This window comes from Anser brachyrhynchus (genome assembly GCF_964034855.1).
Source record: "Anser brachyrhynchus genome assembly, chromosome: 3".
Lineage (NCBI taxonomy): Eukaryota > Metazoa > Chordata > Aves > Anseriformes > Anatidae > Anser > Anser brachyrhynchus.
The window spans coordinates 51,696,851-51,722,596 of NC_137696.1; the positions used below are offsets into that span (position 1 = coordinate 51,696,851).

General features: G+C 39.8%; 2 protein-coding genes across 7 annotated transcripts in view; both read left to right on the top strand.

Annotated features, from left to right (window-relative positions):
- The window catches only part of PDE10A (phosphodiesterase 10A), a 190,777-nt gene extending 185,898 nt beyond the window's left edge, over positions 1-4,879 (top strand). For all 6 annotated transcript variants that reach the window (XM_080588459.1, XM_080588456.1, XM_080588458.1 and 3 more), the window contains one exon: positions 207-4,879. In XM_080588459.1, the coding sequence (XP_080444585.1) occupies positions 207-324 (118 nt within the window). In that variant the 3' untranslated portion in view covers positions 325-4,879. The remainder of the gene's footprint in view (positions 1-206) is intronic.
- Positions 4,880-5,000: 121 nt separating this feature from the next.
- LOC308193609 (uncharacterized protein C6orf118) overlaps positions 5,001-25,746 on the top strand; it is a 35,466-nt gene continuing 14,720 nt past the window's right edge. The window contains 8 exon segments of the mRNA XM_080588490.1: positions 5,001-6,885; positions 12,824-12,879; positions 17,413-17,508; positions 19,056-19,225; positions 19,229-19,768; positions 21,511-21,633; positions 22,561-22,620; positions 24,289-24,414. Coding sequence (XP_080444616.1) covers positions 6,872-6,885; positions 12,824-12,879; positions 17,413-17,508; positions 19,056-19,225; positions 19,229-19,768; positions 21,511-21,633; positions 22,561-22,620; positions 24,289-24,390 — 1,161 coding nt within the window. The 5' untranslated portion in view covers positions 5,001-6,871 and the 3' untranslated portion in view covers positions 24,391-24,414.

Below are 25,746 nucleotides of genomic sequence, written 5' to 3' on the forward strand. Positions count from 1 at the left end.
CAACTAGCCACACAATTATAAAATGGGATAACTGAAGGCAAAAGGTGAAAGAATATAATGAAGATAAAAGCTTGATGACATACTGGCACTTATATACAGCATAAAGCCACACCTCGAGGTATAATACAGCAGACAATATTATTAGGAAGAAATCCCGGTAAGCTTATGAACAGTGCTTTACCTCTTTAACTCTTTTGCATCTCCAGGGACAATCTCAACCAATGGGAAAAAGTAACAAGAGGTGAGGAAGCCTCTATATGGATTCCCTCCCAGTCCATCACTCCTGGGACTTCAGATTCGCTTCCTGTGAAGATTGATGACTGAACAGCAGCAACAGATTGCTTTAACCCTAAAAGCATCCCTTCTTGCTTTGGGGGTTGTTTTTTGTTTTGTTTTTATTTGACAAAGGAAAAAGAAAAGCTACAAAATGCTAACTAAGAAGCAGATCTGCCAATGAAGGTAACACCCATGGAGTTGACTCAGCTAAACAACTCTGGCAGCCGATCTCCTGACCTACACCAGTGACACAACGTGAACAGAGGGAAAATGACAACCCAGATTTTTTGGAATCAGCTATCAAAAGAAAACTTACGACTTGTGAATATAAAAGACTGGCCTTATCTCATGGGCTACATTGCTGAGGCCTTAATTTAAAACTGATGGGGGAAAAAAATCTTCGGGGGTACTTCTAAATTGTATCTTTCTAGTAAGGGTTTCAATGGTACTTTTATTATACTGTACTGTGCCTGGCTTTAACACCAGTGTCACTTGGGAGTTCTTGGCTATAAATAGAACAATATATCCATTGCTATTGTGAATGTTTATGTGTGATCTACTTGTAATCAGTTTGAACTCCAGCAGAATCCTTGGAGACTATAATTCATGCTTAGGTTACGGTGAATTCTCTTGCTGCAAACAAAAGAAAACCAACATTCAGGTTAAAGGTTTACAGTACTTAATTAAGCATCATGATGCAAACTGTCTGTCACTCACAAGGCAAATGTTGAAAGAACTAGTGATGATGCTTTGTTCTCCAGAATGATTTATCAACCTAGACAACTCCTCCCTTTAAACACTGGAAGTACTGGATGTTTATCTCCAATAAGGAGAGATGTAGGCATAGTTTCAGGTTGGAGTTTTTGTATCCATAGTGACAGAAGCATCAGATTAAAATTTAAACGTGACAGCAAAGATTTCCTTGCCTAGCTCACAAATAACTAAAGTCATCATGTTTACTTCTACCTGCTGAGTTGTATTCTAAAAGGTATTAGAGACATACCTGAAGTATGCTATCTGCTGGGAACAAAAGCCCTGTCAGAAAAGTCAGGTCTCATAAGAGAAATTGTGGTACCGTCACAATAAATCAAAAATGTTTTTGTATAGACTAGCTTCTGTGTTGCACAGTAACACTGCATGTCGTCTTCTACTCTTTATCCCCATCCCGAGATAAGTGAAATTAGGAAACTTCTCCCTTTTTGTTTGCTTTTTTTTTTCCTTAGTTCAGCAAAATTTCCAGACTTAGAACTGCCTTTCTCAAAGAAAGAACAGCTGACAGAAGAAAAGTACTCTAAAATATTGTGTTTACAGTTCTGTGCTTCAGTTAGGCTTCAGCCTTACAAACTTATGCACAGACTAAGACCTTACATTTAATGCCACTCTTTTGAATTTAGTGCAATTGTACAAAGTATCTTTCAAGAACTGTTAATTTGCCTTCATCTTTCTCTTAAAAATAATGAGAAAAAACTCTTCATATTGATCCACACAGTAAGTGAAAACACAGTCTTTGTATACCTTTCACATACAGCCTATACTGCATTATATATGCTTTTTCACAGATAATACATTGTTGTAGTGGTTCTGTGATAACATGGCCATTTGTGTAACTGCAACTAATAACAGTAGCAACTTAAAGACAGGATGCAGGTTCTCTTTTTCCTTCTCACACCTGTTGAGCTGTATTGCTCGAATAAGCATGTCATCTTCTGTGTTTTATTTAAACGACATTTAAATTACTCTTGAGTTTTGCCTTCTGTTATGGTCGAGCACATACCAGTATGTGTACAGTATGTGATGCGTAATCACATAATGTATAAATGCACCTAAGCCTTTGCTGTACATAGATATCCCAGAGGTCGAGAATTCAATATGAAATTATCTTATTTGTATGATACAGGTTACCTAGCAGCAGCCCCATAATTCTTTTCAGGTGCTTTGCTAATTCTAAGTGCAGAAATTCATTTCTAACCACAGTAAATTATTTAATCATTTTGGATTTAAAAAAAAAAAAAAGAAACACCAAAGTAGAATGAATAGTATCTCATGCTGTCTTCTGCTTTATTACTTAGTAGTTCTGCTTTAATGAAATCATACAGATGCAGACTTTCATCTGCTGAGTACTTGATACACAATCAATCATTCCTAATTCACATGGAAATTTATCTAAATCTACAGTGACCACAAAAATACTCTCTGAAATTCAGATATGCTACCAACTGAACTGAATATTTTTCCTTCATGGGTTAAGTATATTTGCTGTTCTTCTTCTTAGAATGATGATCTTACAAGCTTTGCAAAAATATTCCTTATCACACTGTGTCTGTGTTAAGCAAAGTTTTAATTCATCTTCTAGTCATTGCTGGTAAAGACAACTTGGCTAGTTCCGTTACTTACTATTCAGAATATTTGCCATATCACATGGTATGTTATGTTTTGAAGTTTATAAGTACTGATATGGAATATAGTTCCCTAACAAATTCATCGAATTGGCCATAAGTTGTTCTATTAACGTCCCAAGTCAATCAGATGGTTTTGTTTGTTTGTTTTTTCTAATGCAGAACTATCTGAAACATTTAAAATATATGTTTATTATAGTATAATGTCCACTAGAACTAAAAACTTCAGTTACAGTGGTTGTGGATTGGTGTATGAAAGTAGGAAAAAATCATGACAAAAAGTTACTTTTTGTCTGTAGCTATAACAAAATTAGCAATAGTGGGCTACATTTTCTAAGCAAATTTAGTCTCAGCATTTAAAGAGTACAGATTCAGATGTAACTTTTTATAGAAAAAACACTAAAATCAGTACTCCCAAAGTCAAACCCACCAAAAATTAAAACTTTGAAGTTGAATTTGAATTTCACAACTCAAGTACACGTTGAAATTTAATGGTTCAAAAGCGTGAACTTGAACTCAGAAATCTGCCCATTAAGTTAAACTGCCAAAAGCCATTTTTATCCTGCTAAAACCTGATGTTGTACAAGGTCAATAAGAACATATATAAAAAAAGTAATTAAAAAAATAACAACAACAACAACAACAAACACAGATTTTTTTCCTAGAAGTGTTAGACTTTGTATTCCCAGAACAGCATTAGTTTTGTTAGTGATTTCAATGGATTTTTGCTTCTAAGCCCAGGAGAAGTAAAAGGACTATCTGAAGCCATATCTGAGCATTTCTAATATATTGTGAAATGATGCCTGAAAGATATGCACTAAGAGAGAAAAATAGTTCACATAGCATGATATTCATCTGAGATGTTGCATATTTTATTACAGCAATGTCAGAAATTCCATTGTTATAATTAGTCTATGAATTTTGTAATGTAGTACAACATCTTGCTGTAATGGTTCAACTCATGGCAGTACTTTCTTTAATACGTGATCTATTTTTAGTAAGTTATTCCATTAGAAAAACACAATAGTGTTTTTAGTAGGAGTATATGCTAAAATATATTTACACTGGAGGAGACATGCAGTGTGAAATTCATCTTTTTGTGTAGCACAGACTTCTTTCGTGTGTTTAAACTTCAAATAGTGTGATCAGTTTGCTGTGACTGCATTTAGACCGTTTAGTGTTAAAATCGTAGGGATTGCAAATAGCACTATTCATGTTAAAAACAGAGTTTGTTAGATGCTCAAAACAATTATGACCCTCTTGAAATAATGCATTTGCCTCTAACACTGTGATACAGGAACAATTCTGTGAAGTGGTACAATTCATTTGTTCATTCTAAATACAGAAGAGACTTTCTGCACACTACTATGAGGAAGTTCATGTTCAAACTTTAGGTTATATATCCCAATCTAGCAAAGGCACATTACAACACTTATTTTCCTTTCTGACCAAAAACTGTGCTCGATTGTAATACGGGTGTATACTCTGCCAAAACAAAAACAACAACAAAGAAAACAAAAGCAAAACATAACAACAACAAAAAACACAACCTAAAACTATGGACTGCTTTCTAGGGTAGGTCAAACTGATTTGTAGAGTAGATTCATATATATTCAAAATTCAGGTTGGGCTGTTATGTGAATAAGAAAGAACTTCAAGGTAACATTCAACTTTACTACATTTAGTGAGCTGAAAGATTTGTTTTATATATATATATATTTACACATACATATATATATATATGATACATATAAACTATCTTTGTAAAAATAAAACAAAAAATATGCAAGTGCAATAATTTAAAGAGGTCTTAACTTTGCATTTATAAATTATAAATACTGTACATGGTGTGTAATTTTTTTCATGTATTCATTTGCAGTCTTTGTATTTAAAAACAAACCTAAACCTTTACTATTACGTTTGTACAATAGAACAGTAAGCATTTATTATGATATAGTTAAGTTGTAAATAAATTCACAAACCAAACAGCCAGTACATATGCATATATGGGTGTCCTATTGTGAAACCTGTTTTTGCTTTTACTGCTGGCTTTAGCACAGCAAGACTACTTCTGTGGATATGTAATTATACATATAAATATATGTATGATACATAAAATATATTTAGAAATGTTCATAATTTTAATGGATATATCTATACATATTCTTTGGTGTGAATATTACTGAATACAGAGTTTTTTAATATTATTTTTCATGTTTATTTTTGCTATTATTGGGAGTGGAAGTGAGGGGTGTGAAGTGTGTGTGTGTGTGTGCGTGCACCTGCATGTGCGCACGTGTATGTGTTCATATACCACAAGTAAACCACAGGAGAAATGGAATCAAAACATAACGGAGTCCCATAATTTATGTTTGCCAACATAAACACATTCTTTTTTTTTCTTTCTTTCCTTTTTTTTTTTTTTATGTAATCACCTGTTGTGAGTTTACATTGTCACAAACTGCAAAAGGATCCGTTTTCCCATTTGCTCTCCAGCTGCCAGAGAGCTTACCTTGCTGTTGATGTAATTTCACATAGATCCTTGCTTTGGCACTGCCAAATGGGCATGTAGCTAATGCAGAATAATTTATTACCCTTTGGGAATTATGCAGATACTCAGATGCTGAATTTAGAAAAATAATTCTGCACCCAAATTTTAATGCTTGCTACCCCAAAAGGATATAGGGCTTTGACAATGGTCAATACCCTGAAAATACAGGATAGGTTCAGAGAACAGTAAAATAAAGTTCCGAATTGTACATTGGCAGATATTTATAAAAAGCAAACCAAAACAAAAAATCTTGTGTGTTTATCTACTTAGCGTATTGATTTGCTTCAAAGATTCCTTGTATTGTTCATGCTCAGTAAACCGGATATTCACCATTTATAGCCCTCAAAATTGTCTTGTGTCATCATGAGTCTGCACGACCCTTCCATTCTCAGCGACAGACATTGTGCTTGGGAAAGAGGCTCCAGACAGACTTTGTGCTCCTGTTCTCAGCACAGCCTCCAAATATTCCTGGTCTTTCTCCCCATTGAAGGAACGTGGAGCATTGCTAGCACGACTTGGCCAGAAAGAGGTTTCCAGAGCAACTGTTTAGCTACTGCCTATGGTTGTCAAAAACATGTTTCACAAAGTATTCCTGGATTTGTGCTATTATGGCCCACACTTCCACAAAATTTTGCTGCAAGGAAACTGCTGGTAGGGCTAAGTCTTGTGATGAAACAAAGTACAGTGAGATTTAATGCATTTGTTAGGGATAATTCATTTAAGTTAAACTTTCCGAATGTTTTGGGGGGACTGGTAATACAAGAGGAATGTTACTGTGAATACTATTAATTTGGTCCTTTTTACCTGTTTCTGTGATATTTGCCAGAAACTGTGGGGTGAAGTCAGTCCCTTTCTGGTCAAGTAATTTGATGGCAAATTGATGGCAGTCAATTTCATGCCTTTTCATACTTTTCTGCTTGTCATGCAGTCAGCTCTTGTAGTAGAGCATGGTGCTTTGCCATTGATGGTCACTGCACAGTCTATATGCTTTTCCTAATATTTTTTGTCATTTGTTATTGAAAAACATCACCAGAAAATTATTAAAACAATACCTGAATATATCCCCTTGTAGATATTGGAAAACGTAAATGTAAAAGGACCTCCACTGAAGCTTATTAAAACCTGCAGAGGAACTGTTAGTTTCAATGAAGTAGGCTGAATCAATGAACATCCTAGTTTCAATGAACTAGGATGAATCAGGCTCTATTGTAAGTAGCTAAGTGCTCTCGGTAAGGTTCTGTGCTCATTTGAGTCAATTGTAATGGCTGATGGCTTCAATGAGTTTCACCTGATCAACAGGTGTTGCAGATTACTTCATTGTACATATTTTGCTGAAGACAATTACTGAGGATTATTTCTTCTTCCTCAGTCTGCAAGCACTTCCTCAGGTTAGGGAGAATTTTTGTTTTGTTTTGTTTTCAAAATGGTTCTGTTTATAGTGCTCTAGGAAGTGCTACCTGTGTTACAGGTGTTGCTTACAAAGATGAAGAGCTTTGACTCTAGGTCAAGAAAGAGCTACAGAGAAAGTTGTCAGAAGCTAGTTGGCATGTGCATAAGGTCTGTTATTCAAAAGAAAAGTCTTCTAAAGGGAAGAGCCTGAGAGTCAAGAATATGAATCAGATCAAATGATATATTTGAAGAGAAAAGAATGAGTTATACCAGGTAAAGATTATTTATTTATTTATTATTTTTTTATATAATGTTACTAAAACGGCTGAACAAATTTCATCATACGGTCTGTTAATGTTCAGCTGGCCTTAATCACTTTTCACAGCAATGCAAACCCTGTGAATAAAGGTAAGAATACGATGTAGAGCTACTTCTATTCCTAGAGCTGTCTTTATGCTAGTTAGAGAAGCAACGTAAGTTCATAATAAATACTATTTAAAAACGTGGAAATGAGAGGAAAGAAAAAAAAAAAAGTCCTGTTACCAGTAAATCTTCTAGGCAATCTAGAATCATGCCTGTGGTAGAACTAAAGTTTCTAAGGAATAAATACCCTTTTTCTTGTTGGTTGTTGTTGGGATGTATTTAAAATAGCACAAAAAAAAAATCAGAATATATTCTTTTTGAAAGCTATCTTTCATGACTTCTTCCTGCATATTGTATTGCCATCAGAGTTAGCCACCAATGCAAACAGATCAGAGTTTGATCAAACCATTTCAGTGTTCAGATATAGTCACCATTGTAGCTGGTGGTGCATCAGTTGAAGCCTTTTTCTGTCCTACACCACAAGATATGTAAGTCCCATGACCATCAATCTCAGTGCTATGTTGAATTGCAGACTGTACAGAAAGCTTCACACAGAAAACTAATGTCCTATTTGCTCTCTGAAAGTTTCTAAATCAACTCCTTGAAATCATTATGTAGAATTTGCTGATAAGGTAGTTTCTTCATTTGTTGCCTTTTTCCTTTCTGTTGTTCTGTTGTATAATTTTGCTTTCCTGGTGGAGTAATTTCTATTTCTCTTTTACCTTTGAGGACTCCATGAGTAAATCAGACCACCGTCTCTACAGCTTCTTCTACCCTCTCTACTTCTTGGTCTTTATTAATTCCCCATGATCAGGAATTAAAAGTGTAAAGCCCTTCTGCAGGGCTATGTTTCCAAGGTTTATATAAACCGCAAAATGTGTACAAAACACTGAGTTAATGGGCTGGAATTGTGGAAAGGAGACCTTAAACCCTAGTTGCTTTTAGCCCTAAAAGTAATAATTTGTATACAATATTGCATAGTGTCGTATTCTGCAATAAGATTAGAAACTGTAGAGTAGAATAGTTCAGTTGTAAAGGGACCTACAAAGATCATATAGTTCAACTGCCTGACTGTTTCAGTGCTAACCAAAAATTAAAGCATTTAATTAAAGGCATAAATATATATGTATATTAGGGCATAATATATAAATTTATATATTCCTCTTGTAGACAGACAGGCATGGTTCATCAGCCATCTTGCTAGGAAGCCTGTTCCAGTGTTTGACCATCCTCAATGAACTGCTTAATTATTAATCTTTAATTAATCTTTAAGATATATGTTTCTCCCACAGCCATTATGGTTCTCCAGCACTGTGTCTATGGTGCATTCGCTATCTGTTTCAAACACAAGTAGCCCAGCAGAAAAATGTAACATGCTATAATTTCTCCATGCCAAGAAAAGGTAAGAGGGAGGTTCTTGTGGAAAAACTCTTAAATAGAGAGTGACATTTTTACGATGAGGAATGTTGCATTTAACTTGATAATAAACTTCCTTGATGTTGGTTTTCAAGGTTGTATAGACTCTGAACAGCCATTATGAAAACTGGAAATAATGTAAACTCAACATGGTAGTAACTTACTGGGAACACACAGAAACAAACATCATAACCAGGAAAAATAAAATGGACTACACCAAGAAAAACACTGGTGTTTTAAAATATTGAAATATTGAGACATAAGTTTCTCTGCCACCCTTAGCATGTAGCGTGTCTCCAGCTTGTTGGAAATGGGGTGTTGGCAGGGAAGGGAAAATTTTAAGGAAGCTGCAGTTGCTTTTCTCTCTTGTAGTTACATCCAGCTGTGAGATACTGCACCTCACTTCTTAGCACAGGCTGTTCAGAGTGATCTAACCATTAAATTGCTCTGCATGCCTTTCACTGCATTGATTGGATCAGAGGGTGTTCAGTGTGACTGGATGGAGTCCTCCCTGCTTGTCAAGGAAGAGGTAAGTACCGCTGTTAAGGCAATCCCTGCCAGTCACCAAAATAAACAGTAGGCACCCAAACAAATATACACCTGTGCAGAAAAGAGTTTGGAACAGGAGTCGATGGTCTTACCTCTGCTCCCAGCAACATTAGATGGTGAAATTTACAAGACCAGAGATGATCTGAAAGCTTACCTAAAGGGCTTGAACCTTGACAGTGCTCCTCTTCGCCATGGGGGGTAATGAAGTCAGGGCTTTGGCTGTGATATGCAGACTCCTGTGTTCTGTAGAAGCTGACGTACAGAATAAAAAGTTACAGGATGGACCCCCAACAGTCTCTCTAAACAGGCACCAGTTTTATGAAACATAGAACTTCATTATATTTGAGACTGCTCCCCTATGAAGCTTTGATGAATTCAGCCAATAAATTCAATAGCCTTATGGGAGCAGAATGAAGGTTCCAGGGAGAGAGCGAGGTCTTGCCTGATATTACTAGAAAATCACCTAAGATGTCAGACTGTTTTACAATTTATACTTTGAATGTAGAGCTATGGTAAAAGAAAAAGATATATCGAAACCCTACATGCTGTATGAATACCAGCAAGCTTTTATTTCTGGCATTCCTAACACACAATCTAAACAAAGCAATTTGCCTGCAGTACCTCAGAACAAGCCTGAGCTTACCTTGTTTTTTTCTGTTTAAGATGCTTTATTTATAGATACTTTCCTGCTGTCTACAGCAGGAAAAAATACTTCCTAGTGGATGAAACTGGGTTTCAAGACTGAGTGCAGTGCTTTGGATTACCTACAGGTTATATTTCTGAGACAGAAGTGTGTGAAGTGTGATCGTGAAACTGGGATGGAGACAAACGTCTAAGTAACACATTTTGCTAAATGATTTTAAATTTTGACTTAAGGGCTTTTTTTTTTTTTTTAAGTGATTAGGTTAATAAACTGTCTTAAATCTAATCCTGGAGCCTGCTGATGTTGATACCAGCCTTCCTGGTGGTACTGATGTGATGGTGTTCGTAGATCCTGTAAACACTTTGACTTAAGGGTTCTGTTGCCTTTTGTATACAGGCTGTCCTGCACAGCAGACAGGTTTGAATTACCCAGTCCAGGTCCCATGGACCTGAGTACAGGGTCGCTCCTGCTGCAGTAGGCTGCTACAAAGGTCCCTGCGAAAGCTTGCAGAACAAATGCTCCAAGCTCCTCACACAGACCCCTACACTCTGGTTGATTCTGCCTTTTTATATAATAACTATATAAATTAAAGTAAATGGAACTCATTACTGTGACAAAGTATGCAACAACTGTAAGATATTTGCATTTCAGGGCATTTGAGGGGAAAGATAATAGCCATAAAACTTGTAGCAATAGATCTGATTTCTTGGCAGCTTTTTCTGTTGTTCATTGCAAACAGAAGTCCCACTGTAGTACCAACAGTAATGGAAGGAATGCTGCAGCTTTTCCATTTATGCAAACATGGCTTGAGGAGCAGGAGCAATAGCTCAGGGGTAAGAGAGATTTTTGCAGCTTGGCGCATACACGTTTCACTAGTAACAAAGCAATATTGACTTAGTCAGATTTGTGGTCACCATACATAGGAATGCTGGCTGGGAGTGATCACTGCCTTGTGCAGATGGGAGGTTTCACGTTTATTATAAACTATAGCTGGATCCAACTCATTTGTGTCTCCCGAGCATAAACCAGAGAGCCTTTGGAAGGAGGAACTCAGGCTGTTGTGTGCAGGCCTGCAGAATGGCTACCAACTGAAGAACAGCTTTCTGAGTCAGGCAGATGTGATGACTGGTGCTGTGCTTGATAATCACCAAAGTGCTTGTCACCTAGTTTGCCAGGAATCGGACACATAGTCTGATATTGCCTGAGGTTCTGGAGAAGTGGATTTCACTAAGTATGCTTGTGGGATTAATGTACAGGCATTGGTGGTATTTAATTTCTACCTTTCTACTTGCACTGGGAACAGAGTATATGATTTTCAAGCTAAGGGATATGTAACCGAATGGCCATCATAAGATGATGAGGCATTGCATATGGTCTTATAGGCCATCAGACGTGCCTGCTGTTTTCTGTCAGGGAAAGGCTAGCTTCTCCCTTATTTCCCTGGTCATCAGCTTGCCTGCATTTTGATTTGATGACTTGGTGCAGGTTCGGATTCTGGTCTGACACTTAGGGAGGCTCCGCTTTGGCTGTGGTTTTGCTAGGTATCATGCTGTTTAAGACTACCACTATGTTTGTTTTTTTTTTCTCACCCTCTCCCACGGGCCATTTCCTGGTGTACAGACTCACCTGCAGCCCACATCCCATGTGATGGGTCCTTCTGGTACACCATCTACCTCATGTCACTTCAAGTTCCTGGAGAAGCCTGTGACTTGACTTCATCCTGCATCCAGGTCTCTCACTAGATACTGGCCTGTCTGTGGAAGGATATGGGAATGCATCTATTAACAGGTTATAAACCTCAGCTCAGTCCAGGGCTAAAAGACTTCAGTCCCTGAATGCTGTCAGCAGAGTAAAGTAGGAAGTCCTCTTTCCTTGAAAGTTAAAATACTTTTGATATATAATGAAAAGTTTTGGTGCTCAGTGAACTAAAGGCACCCCCTCAGACAAGAACAGATATTTTTTTGGAGGTCAGACAGTATGGCAGGGAAAACAAAAGAGTTGCCACATGATTAGATGTAAGGTCTTGGTTGTTCAGCTTCCTTTGCTTGTTAGATTCCAGTCTCACCATTGTGCTAGAAATTGGTGCCAGCAAGCAGCGGGGGGGGGGGGGGGGGGGGGTGCCTAGGAGACATGAGGGGGAGCTGGGTGCCTCAGACTTACTGCAGCCCCATTGCTCAGCAGCATTGAGTCAGGCCTACTTTGTCACAGCCTTTTTGATTTCTTTAAATGAGGAAGTGAATGGAGACAACTGAGGGAAAGGGGAGGAGAAGGGGCAGAGCACAAGTGAAGAGGAAGGGAGTCAGCCTGCCTGAATGGGAAGCGCTGCTGTTCGTTCATGTGCAAGGGAGAGGCTGAAACTTCATGGTGGGGAGGGCAGGGGTGCAGGGTTACAATTACAGGAGCTTTTTTTTTTTTTAAAAAAAAGGGTATCACACGAAGGGTGTCGTCATCCAACTGGAAAATAGCAAATGTACTACCTGTATTTAAGGACAGCAGACTTGTTCCTCTCTCATTCCTCTCTTTTCTTTGGTAACCTGTTCTTTTAGACCAGGGAAGCATGATTGTCTGCAGGGGTTTGAAATAATGTCAGCTGGGCTGCTCCTGGACAAAACTGAAGAAAGCAGTAATTAGCACAGGAGGCAGTGGTAATTAGTATGAGAAGTGCCTGGAGGGCCAGAGTGGGCCTGCATCTGTGCAGCGTGGGAGGACCTGCTGGGGAGGGGAGGGGACAGTGTGTAACAAAAGGATAGTGCCTGCATGGGGACAGAGGGCACCCACAGTAGATCTGGGAGGGGATAGGGGGCCCTCAGGAGGTGACTTTGCTGGGGCCATGGTGGGGAAGCCCCATGCAGGGCTGGTCCCAGGTTAATCATAGAATCAAAGCATCATCTAGGTTGGAAGAGACCTCCAAGATCACCGAGTCCAACCTCTGACCTAACACTAACAAGTCCTCCACTAAGCCATATCCCTAAGCTCTACATCTAAACGTCTTTAAATGACCTCTAGGGATGGTGACTCGACCACTTCCCTGGGCAGCCCATTCCAATGCCTAACAACCCTTTCAGTAAAGAAGTTCTTCCCAATATCCAACCTAAACCTCCCCTGGCACAGCTTAAGCCCATTCCCCCTTGTCCTGTCACCAGGCATGTGGGAGAACAGACCAACCCCCACCTCGCTACAGCCTCCTTTAAGGTACCTGTAGAGAGCGATAAGGTCGCCCCTGAGCCTCCTCTTCTCCAGACTGAACAATTCCAGCTCCCTCCTCATGGCCTGGACTGAAATGCTACTGAGGCAGGGTGAGGCACAGGCCTGTGTTGCTGGGCGGGGGCCTGGGGTCAGCAGGGTGTCCGGCTGGTGTCTGTGGTGATGGCTGGGCCCTGGTGGACTGGAGGCAGCTGGTGGTTGTTGAAGTGCCAGCTGGGACACTTGGTGTAAGGTGGGGAAGCCATTTCACCCAGCCTGATGGCCAACTCAGGGGATTCCTATGCAGTGGGAAAAGCCAAGCATCACTGGTGTGGTGCATGCCACCATGGGGCTGCTGCCCTCGGTGACCTTGTCAGAAACATCACACCAGGCTCCAGTGCATGTATGTGTTTCACTACAGGCAGCCTGAATTTCCCCAGGTCTGGGAAGCCATGCTGAACTGTACTGAAGTGTTTTACTGTGCTTCAAAACTCTTTTCCACCCTCATGTTCTGCAGGCAAAAAATATCCCTCTGCCTCCCTCAGGAGGTATTGAGAGAGGAGTTGAAAATGTAGTTAACATCTCTTCCACTCCGCAAGTGTCAATTACCTTTCTTTTCCCCACTCAGATGGTCTATATATATATAGCTATAAATATAGCCAGCTAAATTCAGGCTGTTTTCAACCTGTGTTTAGCACTGAAGTGGACTGGTTCTATTTTAGGGCTGAAGAAGTGTTTGCGTGCCTGCAATCTCCAAGTTTTTCTAACTTTATCAGTTGGTCTAATAAAAGAGATTGCCTCGTCCTACAGATCTTGCCTTGGTTACATCCTTCAGGCACTGTGTCTACAATAACACTTCTTTCCTATTGCTTCTCTGCCACCTGCAGTGCACAACTTGAATGCACAAGGCAGAGGATGAGGGAAGGCATATTGGGGTATTTCCTGTTTTTTTTTTTTTCCCATTGTTTCATTTTGCAAGCTTGAAAATATTCCTGAAAACAGAAAAAGTTGGGTTGGAAGGGATCTCTGGCAGTCACCCAGTCCAATCCTTTTGCCAAACTGGGCTAACAAATTCTGATGACATCCTCAGGATCTTACTCTGTGAAGCTGTGAGTACTTCCAGGGACGGAGATTTCACAGTCTCTCTTAGCACGTGCTCCAGTGCTGAACCATTCTTGATGTGAAGATATTTTTTTTCTTATGTCCAACCTATTTCTCCCTTGCTGTATCATGTAGCTGCGGCCCCTTGACCTTTCACTGTTCACCTCTGAGAAGAGGTTCTTGCTTCTCTACCACTTGAGGTAGTGGGAGACTACGTTATTTTTTTTTTCCTGCCTCCTCTTAGAAGTCTGATCTCTGGTCTATACAAAATGAGTCCTTCTGGGGTGCTCCAATCTCTTGGAAATCTCAGTGCTCCTCTGCTAGTCTCTCTAGTTTATCAATGTCTTTCTTGCACTATAGTACCTAAGATTGGACACAGTTTGCCGGTGTGGAGTAGAGGAGAGCAAGCACTTTCGTATGTCTGCTGGCTATGTATTTGCTTAGGCAACACGGTGTGTGGCTAGCTTTCTTTGTTTCAAGGCACACTGCTGGCTCGTGCACCTTGACCCCCAGGTACTCTTCTGCAAAGCTGCTATCTATCCAGTTCACCCCAAGCCTGTACTGCTCTGTGAGGTTAGGTCATCCTCGACTGTAGGCATTACATTTTTATTGGTTGACTTTCAAGAAGTTTCTGTTGGCTCGTTCCTTCAGCCTGTCAAGGTCTCTTTTTTTTTCAACCCCCAATTTTTGTTAAGCATGTGGTTCCCCAGCCTCTTGTGCTTGTGTTTATGCTATATAAATGTGTTCAAAGACCTTGTTCCCCCACAAGGCAGCGTTTCTTTTACTATAAACTGAACAGGCATGGTGGGATGGGTTTTTAGAAGCAGCCTACACTTAACTGCAGTAGAGATGCTTTTGGATAGAGAAGGTCCTGTGCTGCCCAGCCTGTTGCTCAGTGCCTTTGGACACTTGTACACTAGTCATACTACCCTCCCACTTACCACCAGAAATGATGGTAATAGGATGCAGACCTGTCCCCTAGCAGGAAATACAGGCCCTGAGGTGCTCATCTTTGCTATCTGCTCATTGATATAGTCACTCGGGAGACAAATTTGAGAATTCCTGCTTCTGGTCAGGTCAAGAAAACCCTCTTATTACAAACATCTGGCTTTTTTTGCTTCATGCCTTACCTTGTACTCTGCCTCATCTCCCATCCATTTAGAGCTTAAAGCCTCAGCTTATAAGAGGGCTGAACTCAAGGCTGCTCCTCTACCGAGGTTTTGAGACTACTGTGGTCTGCTCAGAGAGGAAATTAAGGGACAGCATCTGAGTAAGAACTTATCCCACTCCAACTCTAGATGTCTCCTCAGGGCAATCACAGGCTCTATTTTGAATGGGCTAAAAAAAAAAAAAAGTCTCCTTATCTGCTCTACACCTAGCCAGCATACTGTTACGTTTCTAGAATAAATAAAGGTAACTTTCACAAGAGGTTTGTGTGTGTGCTTAAAGAAAGAAAAGGGGAGCAAATATAACCAGTTAGGCAGATCCTTCTCAGTAGCAGCTGCCACTGCCTCTCTTCCACTCAGCATGCTGCAATATGCTCTTTTTTCTCTCACATGTTTTTATGAAAAAATCACGACCTTATTATCATGTTCATTTCCATCTCTCCAGCACAAATCAATCACAGTAACAATTAAATGGTTCTTGAATTAGAAGTAAGATTTTTTTATTTTTTTTTTTTTTAGAAAGGAAGAAATTAAGAAATAACTGGAGTGGCAAGAAGGGAAAATTAACTGCTTTATTTCCCCCACTCCTCACTCCCTGCATCCCTGTCGTTGAAGGAATGATATGGTCTGCCTTAGTAAATGTCAGTTTATAACGTTTATTCTGTACTACTTAAAACCTATGCGTATCTATACTCTTTCTCCTACTTCTCCCCAGTGTACCCTCTTCCAGTGAGCCTATCCCATATAAATTTACTGCTCCTTGTTATGTAAGTCAAGGCTCTGACTGCGTCACTCTTAAATATGGGCTTCTAATACTGTTTAACAGCGTGGGAATCCTGGTGGTTAACATGCTATCTCAGCTGATGGGTCAGGATTTGACTTTCTGATTGTGTGTATGAGTTCCTAGGTCTGTTTTCCTGGGTAGCAAGAGCAGCCATGCTATAAGGATGGGTTTTGCTCTTTCTGACTTTATACAGTCTCTTCTTCAGGCTAAATTAAATTCCTCCACCCACATACTTTTTCTTCTCAGTCATGGTTTCAGCTCACTCTTGTCTGGAGTCCTCCAGTTCTAAATCTTTCCCAAAGAGCAGTGGCTGAAACTGGTCACAACACTTGGCTGAAGCCTCCTCTGTGCTGCTCGCATTGACAGGAGTATTTCACCTTCAATAGTGGTCTGTACATCCCAGAATGGCATTTGTCTTGCTCACCACACTGACACTGTTGACTGGTGTTGACCTTATCATTCACCATATTCCCAAGATATTTTCTAAATAATTTTCTACTGAACCAGCTGTTGCTGGCTGCTGGGCAGCTGATTGTTTCTGCACATATTGAAGTTCATGCAGCTGTTCTCAGAATGTCTCCAATTTATCAAGAGCATTTTCAGTTCCAACCCTATCTCTAAGACTATTTGCATCCCTCTCCATTTCATGTCATCTGTAAATTTAACAAGCATATTGTGTATTCCATCATCCACAGTATAAATAAAAATGCTGGGAAAATTAGGTCCAGATTCAGGGCAAATCTTCACAGAATACTGCTTGGTACCTCTTCCATTTGAATAAGGAAACTTTTTAATTCCTCTTTGAATATAATTTTACACATTTTGGTGGTTTTTGCTAGTTTATTTTATTTATTTATTTATTACACCCAGGCTAGCCTACCTACTTCTAGATGATTTTTTTTTCTCACTTAGGAGAACGCTGCACAAGGCAATACTAAAAGCCTAAGTAAAGTCAAAATACACAGCTGCTGCTGTTTCTCCCCTGCACTAACACCCTTAAACCACCATGCTGTTGTTATTCAGCTCGTCATTCGTTGTTCAGGTTCTCAGAGCAAGTTTATTTTTCCAGGATACTTTTTCTCTTTGGAAGTTGAAGGTAAAGTTGCTGAGCTTTAACTCCTCTCTGCTATCTCTTCCCCACTTCTTTTAAAGATAGACCCTGTGCTGAAGCTTTTCCTGTCATTGGTGGGTCATCTGTCTCCAGCTGTCTTCTCAAAAGTATCTGCTAATGCATCTGAGACGGTTTCAGGCAGTTTTTCTCATATTCTAGACAGCTGTTCATCAGGTTCAGCCAAATCAGCAACACATTACTCTAAGTACTGTCTAATCTGTTCATTCAGGCTATAACTTTTTTTTTTTAACATTTATTTACCCTTCTCTCACTGATGTTTCCTGTAGTAGCCACCTGCTCCCCTTTTCAGTGACGAGTGAAGGATAAAAGTTTACTTTGGCATTTTTGGCCCCCCTCTTTCCCTTCCCTGCTGCACAGAGTGGCCATGTTTCTTTGCTTTACCCATTAATGTTAATGTATTTTAATCATGGTGTCTTGTACTGGTAGAAATGCAAAGGTGGTGCTTCTGTATGTTTCTCTGCAGGCCCTGTGTCCCTCCATGAGGAGATGTGTCCTTCTATTTCAGGATGGTTGGCTGGAGGTGTCACTGTATTGGCAATGTTCGCTCACCGGCTTGAAGGTCCTTTTTCTACAAGCACTGATGCTAAGCCCTCCATGTTCACCACTGGATAGGGACAGCTTGCCAGGAAAAAAAACGTGTTGTGCCACCAATCCAGCAGCCATAGGCAGACTGGCTTGGCTGGGGAGGCAGGAGGGGCTAAGAGGAACCTCTATTAGCCATACTAGGTTGTCACCATCTTGAGAAGGTGAGGCAGGCTGTACTAAGGAGACAAAAAGAAGAGCTACTTGGAAACATTAGTCCATTGTAACTGGCCTTGCTGTTGCTAGCACTGACAGCAAGTGTCTGGTCACCCTGGCACATGCTGACAGTTAATACAAATGCACTGTTTTGTTTCTCATTGGCTTTCTCATGGGTGGCCAGTGGATCTCTGGAGCAGGATGTTGAGGTCCCCTGCCCTTCTATCATGGCCTTCTACAGGTACCAGTTGCTTTCATATGTCGTGCAGGTATCTGTCAGGCTGTGTGGCCATTTTAAGATCGTGTACAGGTATGGAGAGCTGTCCTAAGCACCCATAGGCCCCTTGGTTGCCTCCTGACACTCAGTCTCTATGCCGCATTGAAAGGAGTTGCACTGTTTTCCTCCAAATTGCTTCCCCCTTTGAGATAGCTCACAAACTTCTTGTCTTCCTAACTCTGCTTCTGTGGGCATCACTGCCTCATCCCCTAGGGATACGAGGTCCTGCAGGAGCAGGGTATATGTGTACATAAGGCTAAATACTACTAAATACATCAGAGCACAACAGTGACTCATTTATTAGATCATTTTGTGCCAGAGTACAATAATATTGAGTTTCATAAAAGTTTGCAGTTTTTAACAGTGATCTCATGTGAACATGCCATCATTATTGAGATAACTAGAAGAATTGTGAGTCTACCTCACAAAAATTACTTCATAGATTTAAAACAAAAACAAAACTATATATCCAGCTTGGTTTCTTTCATTAGCTAAAAGGAAGGGTGAGAGGAGCCATAATATTTCTCTCTGTAGAAGGCAGTAAGGAATAAATAACAGGGAGAACTATTAGAAGTAGAGAAACTGGGACAAGATTAGCATGTAACAAAATATAATCTGACGATCAACAAAGTTTTAAAATTAGAAGACTGAATTTCTAAAGCAACATGCTAATGAGAATGTTGAAAGTTTGTGAAAGGGATTATTTGATATACAGTAGAATCTGACCAACCATGGGTCTAATGTTAGGGAATAGGCAGAAGAGGCTTCTTGAGTAGCAAAAGCATGGAGAGCCCTTGGCAAAAAGAAAATAATAAATAAAATAAAAATAAATCAAATTAAAAAAAAATCAGAGACAGTTACCAAGCAGTGTGAGCAGAGTCTGAGCTTAGCAGGAACCTACCAGTGTGTCCAGGTCTGTTTGGTTATTTGTATACTGCTATGGATAAGAAGGAAGGTAGCATAGTTTTGTAGGCCATGTCTGTTTAAAATGCTCTGTTATAGAACTAGGAGAGTTTTGATCTGTGAAAGTTTTTGGTCATCTAAAGCTTTCCCTTTTTCAAGTGTATTTCAGCTTTCCTCTTTCTTCTAAGTGCGTGGTACAAGAGTCCATTTCATCATGGAGAGAAACTGGGAAGTGAGGAGCCTGGCTCATCTCTTAAATAGTGTGGAACTGGCCTACAGAACAGATGTTAAACTGTACACCTCAGGACACTTAAATCGTAACAAGCTTTATAAGACTTCAGAGAAAATAAAACAGGGATGATGGTACTCTGCCAGGAAGCAAACTAGTTTCATGACAGAAAGAAATCAATTCCTAGCTGAAAATGAGAGAACAAGGAAGATGAAAAATTGTTCTGGTAACTTTTCTTCCAGCATTCCTCTGCTTCCGGCACAGGCTGAATCTTCCTTCCCCAACAACAGACATCCACAGTCACCTGTGACCAGTGTTGGTGCCTCAGCAGATGCAAGTTCTACTGTACCGGAAATATTAAAGTTGAAAGCACTGAAAAAGAAAGTGGAGGAGGGAACTGACAGATTCCATATGCGTCTGAAAAGAAAGGAGTTAAATATGTCAGAGATTATGGTGCTGAAAAACAAACCAGTTAAGAACAGCCGACAGTGTGCTGCTGAGCTTGCCAAAGAATACCAGTTCATACCTTTATATTTGGCTGGTGTAACTAAAACTGATCAGTTTAACAAGTTCCTACATTTCCAGAAGGAGTTCATAGCAAAGCATGAATTGTTACAGAATGATTTCACAGGAAAAAAAGTATCAGAACAGCACGAAAGGAAGCTGGCTAAGGTAAGAGAGTTCCAGAACTGATGGAAAAGTAAATTTTGGGTTACCTTTCTAGGTAGATTGGTTATGTGTGTGCCAGGAAAATTGAATGAATGCGTCTAGACAAAATCACCCTCTTGCTTCTTTTCAGAGAGCTAATTGCATGTATTTGCTTAGTTGCCCTCTTGTAAGGTGCACCTACTCTGTGTTCCAAAACCTTGAACCAGAACTGTACTCCACTGTTTTCTCTTCCCCCTCTTGTCTTGTGGAAATGCTAAGCATACAGTAAAGCAGGATGCTGCAAGCTAGTGATCTGCATGGGAAAATCATTTGGCAGCAGCTCTACCTCTTGTCTAGGAGCATGTTTAAGATAAACTGTAAAAGCTACCTTCTCTGTGCATGCTGTAGACTGTCTTTATGCACAGATATTTGCTGCATTCTGGCTGGCCTCCTGTGATGGGTGGAATGGGGGATTGAATGTGGTGAGTAAAGCAAATACACCTTGTAGAAGTTACCAAGTTACTGCCCTGGGGTAACCATTAGCAATCTCTTAGAAACAGCTGCGGGAGTGAGAATAAGGTTCTGGAGTCATAGAAATTAGCGGTGGAACTTAATGAAAGCAGCCTAGGGTAGGTAAACTAACAAAACAGGTAATGTGAGTGAGAGCTCCATTCTCCAGTGAATTCTGTGAAGTCTATCTGTCATGCAGTTAAGCAACTGGCCAAAAGGGTCGCTTCCTGCCCCGATAAATAATCTCAAGCAAACATTCTCTTATGCCTCTGGCTTAAGAAGCCAGAGAAAAGGGAAGAAGGGATGCGGGAAAAACATTTAAGGCAAAGTGATGTATTATGGCAGCGTAATAGCTCGATCTTGTATTTTTTAAAACATTTTTTCCCAGAAAACATTTTCCCAGAAACACTTTGAATCAGTAAATTTTTGTGAGATAGGGTAAGCCTTGCACAGTGATGGCAATCTTTGTCCTTTGATTAAATGGTCAAAATTTCTTTTTGAAATAAGGATAAGGGTTTGAAATAAGGATATTCACAAAGTGAAAAACTGCCACAGTCGATTATCTACCTAGGAGGCTTGTTGTGAAAAAGTTAGTCTTAAGAACAGAGCACGTTGAAGTGATGTCATCAGCACTCTGGAGAAAGAGTTTTTATGACAGAGGAGGTTTCCTAAGAGACTCTTTTGCCGTCTCAGGTTTATTACTCAGAGCTGATATGTAAAACCATGAGATTATAAGCATATGATTTTAAGCGTTGCATTCCTTAGATAGGGTTTATCAGGTTATTTATATATTAATTATGTCTTTCTAAGCTAACCACGGTTGCTTTAAGGGATGCAATATGTTCCAAGGTCTGTTTCTTCCGAACTGGAGATGATCTGTTGAAATCAGTAGAGAAACTAATTTATGCTTATGTGAGGGTTGGCTGTAAATATGTAAGCAAGACATTCAACAATAGGTTGAGGTATAATGTCATAATTGTCTTCTGCAACATAAATCAGTGACTTCTTTGCTTTCTACTAGTTTTTTTGATAATCAGTACATCCAGTCTTTTTCAATGTGATCTTTCTTCTTACTGTGATCAAAATGCAGTATTCATGCTATGACTATGAACTTGATCTGGATTCTCATAAGGTTTCTTACTGCATACTATCAGGAGAAATGACATGAACTTGAATAACTTATTCTGACAGTAACTGCTGTAGAGCACCTTCTGCACATGTGGATATGTAGTTGTTTATTTTGATGCTTTTACCAGGAGCTTCAGAACATCTGTGGCTGTGATCCCCTTAATTTCAAGCGACTACAGGCTGCTGAGGAGGCTTTTGAAGATATATGCAACAGTTCTCTGATATTTGGTGATATTCTCAAGGAAATTAAAGTAAGAATTATTCCAAAGATTTAGCACAACATAAGATGAATGTACCTGATCAGGTGGGAAGAGCAGTCAGCTTTTGGGAAAGATTTGTAAGTTCTTTTCTAGGTTTTCCCCTAATTTACTGCGTGAGTTGCACAGACAAAAAACATTTGGCTACAACTTGAACAGTTTGAAAAAGACATTATTAAAAACAAAACAAACAAAGCCCCAACTTTCACTAACTTTTTTTTTTTTCTGAAACTCTAGCCCTAATTCTAAAGTCCATAAAATATTTTGGAAAAAAATCTAGCTGTAACCTACAGGTGAATTAGCTTTCTACCTCTCACTCATGACAGTTACATGTGAGGAGTGATAATTCTCACCTGATGTATATTAATGACTTTCCTATTTTTTCCTAGTTTTTTGATTTTTCACTGTGCTGAAGGATGAGGCTTGAAGCCTTTTCTGTGGGAATCAAATCTGTTTCTCTTTTTGGGCACTCAAGACAGTAATTTGCCTGTGAAACAGAAATAAAATATTCAGGATAAAAATGAAGTTACACTCTGATTCTGTACACTGTAATGTGTTGCTAATGACAATAAATTCTACATCAACTTTCTCAGTAAGAACCGAGGAGAAAAACGTAATTCGTCTATATTTATTGACAAAAAATTACGCACTGAAATCCAGCAGTTATAGGTGAGGGAAAGATAGGTATTACGAGCAAGAAATCCTTGAGGAAGAGGAGCTAGCTGGGTAATTGAATTGTACTGGGAATAACACTGGCAAATACCAACTCTGTGTTTTAAATAAAACCATATGTGGCAGCACAAGTAATCTCCTCATGCCAGCACAAAAGTTAGGATTTTTCTGGAACCAAAGTGAAACAAGACTATAATCTCTGGACTGTGTTAAACATTTTCTGATGTTCTTTCCTCTCAATTTGTTCAGAGTGAGTATGAGCTGTACATAATGATGGTTCTGGACTCTCTGCCTATAGCACAATACAAGGTAGTATTTGGTTGTCAGTCTTTGCTCCTAATTACTCCATAAGGCCTAAGGACTATGTTTTTGAAAATAGGCGTCTTCAGATTCACATACAGTTGTGAATTTTTCTTTGGGTATGCTACAGAGAAACGAAGTATTTGAAATCAGACATGGGCACTTTCTGGACTTACCTTTGACATGGGAGATCTAGTGCCTTTGCTTCAGTACTTACAGTTTCTGTAGGAGCACCCCTTAGGGATAATAACTGAGAGAGTAGCTGCTGCAGAATAAGCAGAGAATTGGCTGAATAGCCTTTGCTGGATTTCTGAAGTATCAGACCTATTGTCCTTGTATCAAACTTATTACTTATTTGCATGTGTCCCCCACTGCTAATAATAGATAAAGAGGCTGGCCTGAGCACTATTTTGGTGGTCTCTGAAAAGAATAAGTGGCTTCACTCTCAACCCTAGAACAGGCACATTCAACCTTGTGAAAAGTTGCTTTTCCTCTGTGTCCAAACCTTTAGGGCTATGGTACATAGGCAGGTTACAGACAGACAGCTGTTGAAGGCACATAGAGTGAGGAGGCCTCAGGTAAATGTCTTCTCTGTTCTTTGTAGAGGTGGCCAAATTTGAATTTCTGCTGGGAGACATGCGATGAATGTGGCAGAGGGATGTGTGGTTATTACAATCCAATGTTCTCTTCAGTGGCTCCATGTCAGGCTTACTGCAGAAGTGATGCTGTACAGGGGGTGACGTTGGCTTCAGGCTGCCAGGAGTAGGGTTGTGCACCCCCCTTTCCTCTTAACTCCCTTGTCAGTATCGTCTCATCTCTGGAAAAAGGAAAAGGCACCAGGAAAGGTGTGCTCCACCACAGAAGAAGAGCACAGAGGAGGTGTCAGACCCTGACACTGGGTGCTACCAGCCCTGACTGTCCCTGCTGAGCCTTCCCAGGGTCTCCTCCCACCCTGCCTGTGGCCAGGACCCCATTTTAGCCTAGCTTGGACCTGTGATCCCTGCTCCCTTCTCTTGCATTCTTCCTCTTTAACTTTCCCTACTCTAAAACTAGCCCCTTTCTGCCCTGCTAGCTTTTTAGGCTGGTGTTCTCCATTGACCCTGAGTAGACCATTTGGATTTGCTCTGAGGATTTCACCTAAGTTATCCACTCTCTTTGGTGTTGAGCCTGGGAGCTTCTCTGTGATATTGACAGTCTGTTGAAATGAAAATGAAAGTTAATGATGAATGCAGCACAGCTTACAGCATAAACATTTCATCTAGCATAAGTGACGTGCCACTCAATGGCAAAGCACCTGAAAGGATTGTTGGAAAATTAGGGGTTTGCATGGGTCTGAGTCTTCATATTGGCTGGTTGAGACATGCAAAGGAAAAAGAAATTGTCTGTATAATTGTCCATATTCCTTTTTTTTTTATTAATAATCTGTTACAAGCCTTTAATCTAGTTACAAATGGAAAGAGACTCTTTGGCCAACTCTAAAACCTGCCATAGTTTTTTCGTTCATGCCTGGCCATGTTAGCTGTTAGTCTCATGAGTATCTCATTCAGAAATTTTCATCATAATTTATTTTTACTAAAAATGTAATTTTAAAAATGGTACCAGAACCTGCGTGTTTAGCAAAGGAAGTAATGCTGCTACATGACTTGACATTTTACTCTTGTTTATGCATTCTTACAGGCTCTAAAGTCTCAGGTCAAAGGGATGGAAACAATGTCCTCAGGGGCTTCAGAAATGCAGTCTGTCAGGAAATACCTGCAGGTTCTAATGAAAAAAAGTTAGTACTGCCCTGGAAAGAAGCAAAGAGTAAGTGTGTTACAAATGCTTTCTACCCCTCTGGTAGCAACTACCTAAACGAGCTAAAACAGCAACAAATAAACAGAGTTCTAGAAGTTTTCAGAAACTTCAAAAGATTAGACCCTGTGGATGGCTTACTCTAGGCAAATATCTTTCTGCTTTCTTAATATATATTTTTGATATTTTTTTTTTGTACCAGTCACACTGGGGGGACATAGTTTAGCCTCGAAGCTAAGGCTCTGAAGCCCAAAGTGTTTCCCTTTTTGCCATTCCTGACTGATGCCATTCAAGGAGCTAATGTCATCACAGAGAAGTCTCCTGACCACATGGGCAGCAGCCTGCATCATGAGATTTCAGACTTGTGACTTCTGCTGGAACCCGACTTTGTTCCTTATAATGGAAGCAACAAAGCATGCGCTTTGTTGATTGCCTGTGTCCTGTCCTCTAAAACAAGACTTGGTTTGACTAGCTAATTCTCAGACCTTCTCAGGCACTCTGCCATCATTGGACTGGCCCCGTGTTTCCATGACTCTGTTACATGATGCTGATGTTATACATTAAAGCTTCTAAATCTCCTTTCTCCTGCTCCAAACTCTGATCTAGCTTGCTGCCCTCAGTGTTGGAATTTATGGCTGGTTAATCCCAGAGCTCTAGTCTTTAAGCTTGAAAACTATCCTGCAGGAGATCTTGCCTACCAGCTTTCCCCTTGTTTCCCCCTTCACTATCTTTCAACAGCTTGAAGAATTCAGAAATCACTCTTTCACTAAACTGGTGGTTGCCTGACTTATCCATCCCTTTTTCTTGTAAACATTTTTCTAACTAGACTAGATGACTTAAGAGGTCTTTAAGTCATTGCAGTTGTTGTTTCCATAATATTTGGTGTGTACACATTAGTGTTACATTGTGCTTTCAAAATGTAGTTTGGATGATTCTGCATTTGAGATAAAGTGTGAAAGAGGCTCATGTTCCCTAGTTTCTACTATTCTAAACAGGAGGATAATAGTGGTCCAGCACTCTACACATGTACACTTCTCTGTACAGAGAGAATGCATTATTACCTAGTACTGTGGGATAAAGTCAAACTGGCATGAAGTTAAGATGGGTCAGGGCATAGTATGGAATATTTATAGATCATGCATATATAAATTTTGTCTAGGCTACAGAGATTGATTTTTGTGCAAGGTCTTATAAGTATTTAAAGGTAAGGGGGAAAATACGACGTTTGTCTTCTGCCAAAGGGCTGAAAGAGAATAATGATAAACATCCTAGAATGATCTAGTGGAGTTCTTGAGAGATTTGACAGCTCTGGGTAAATAAATAAATAAATACCCTAGAAGACCT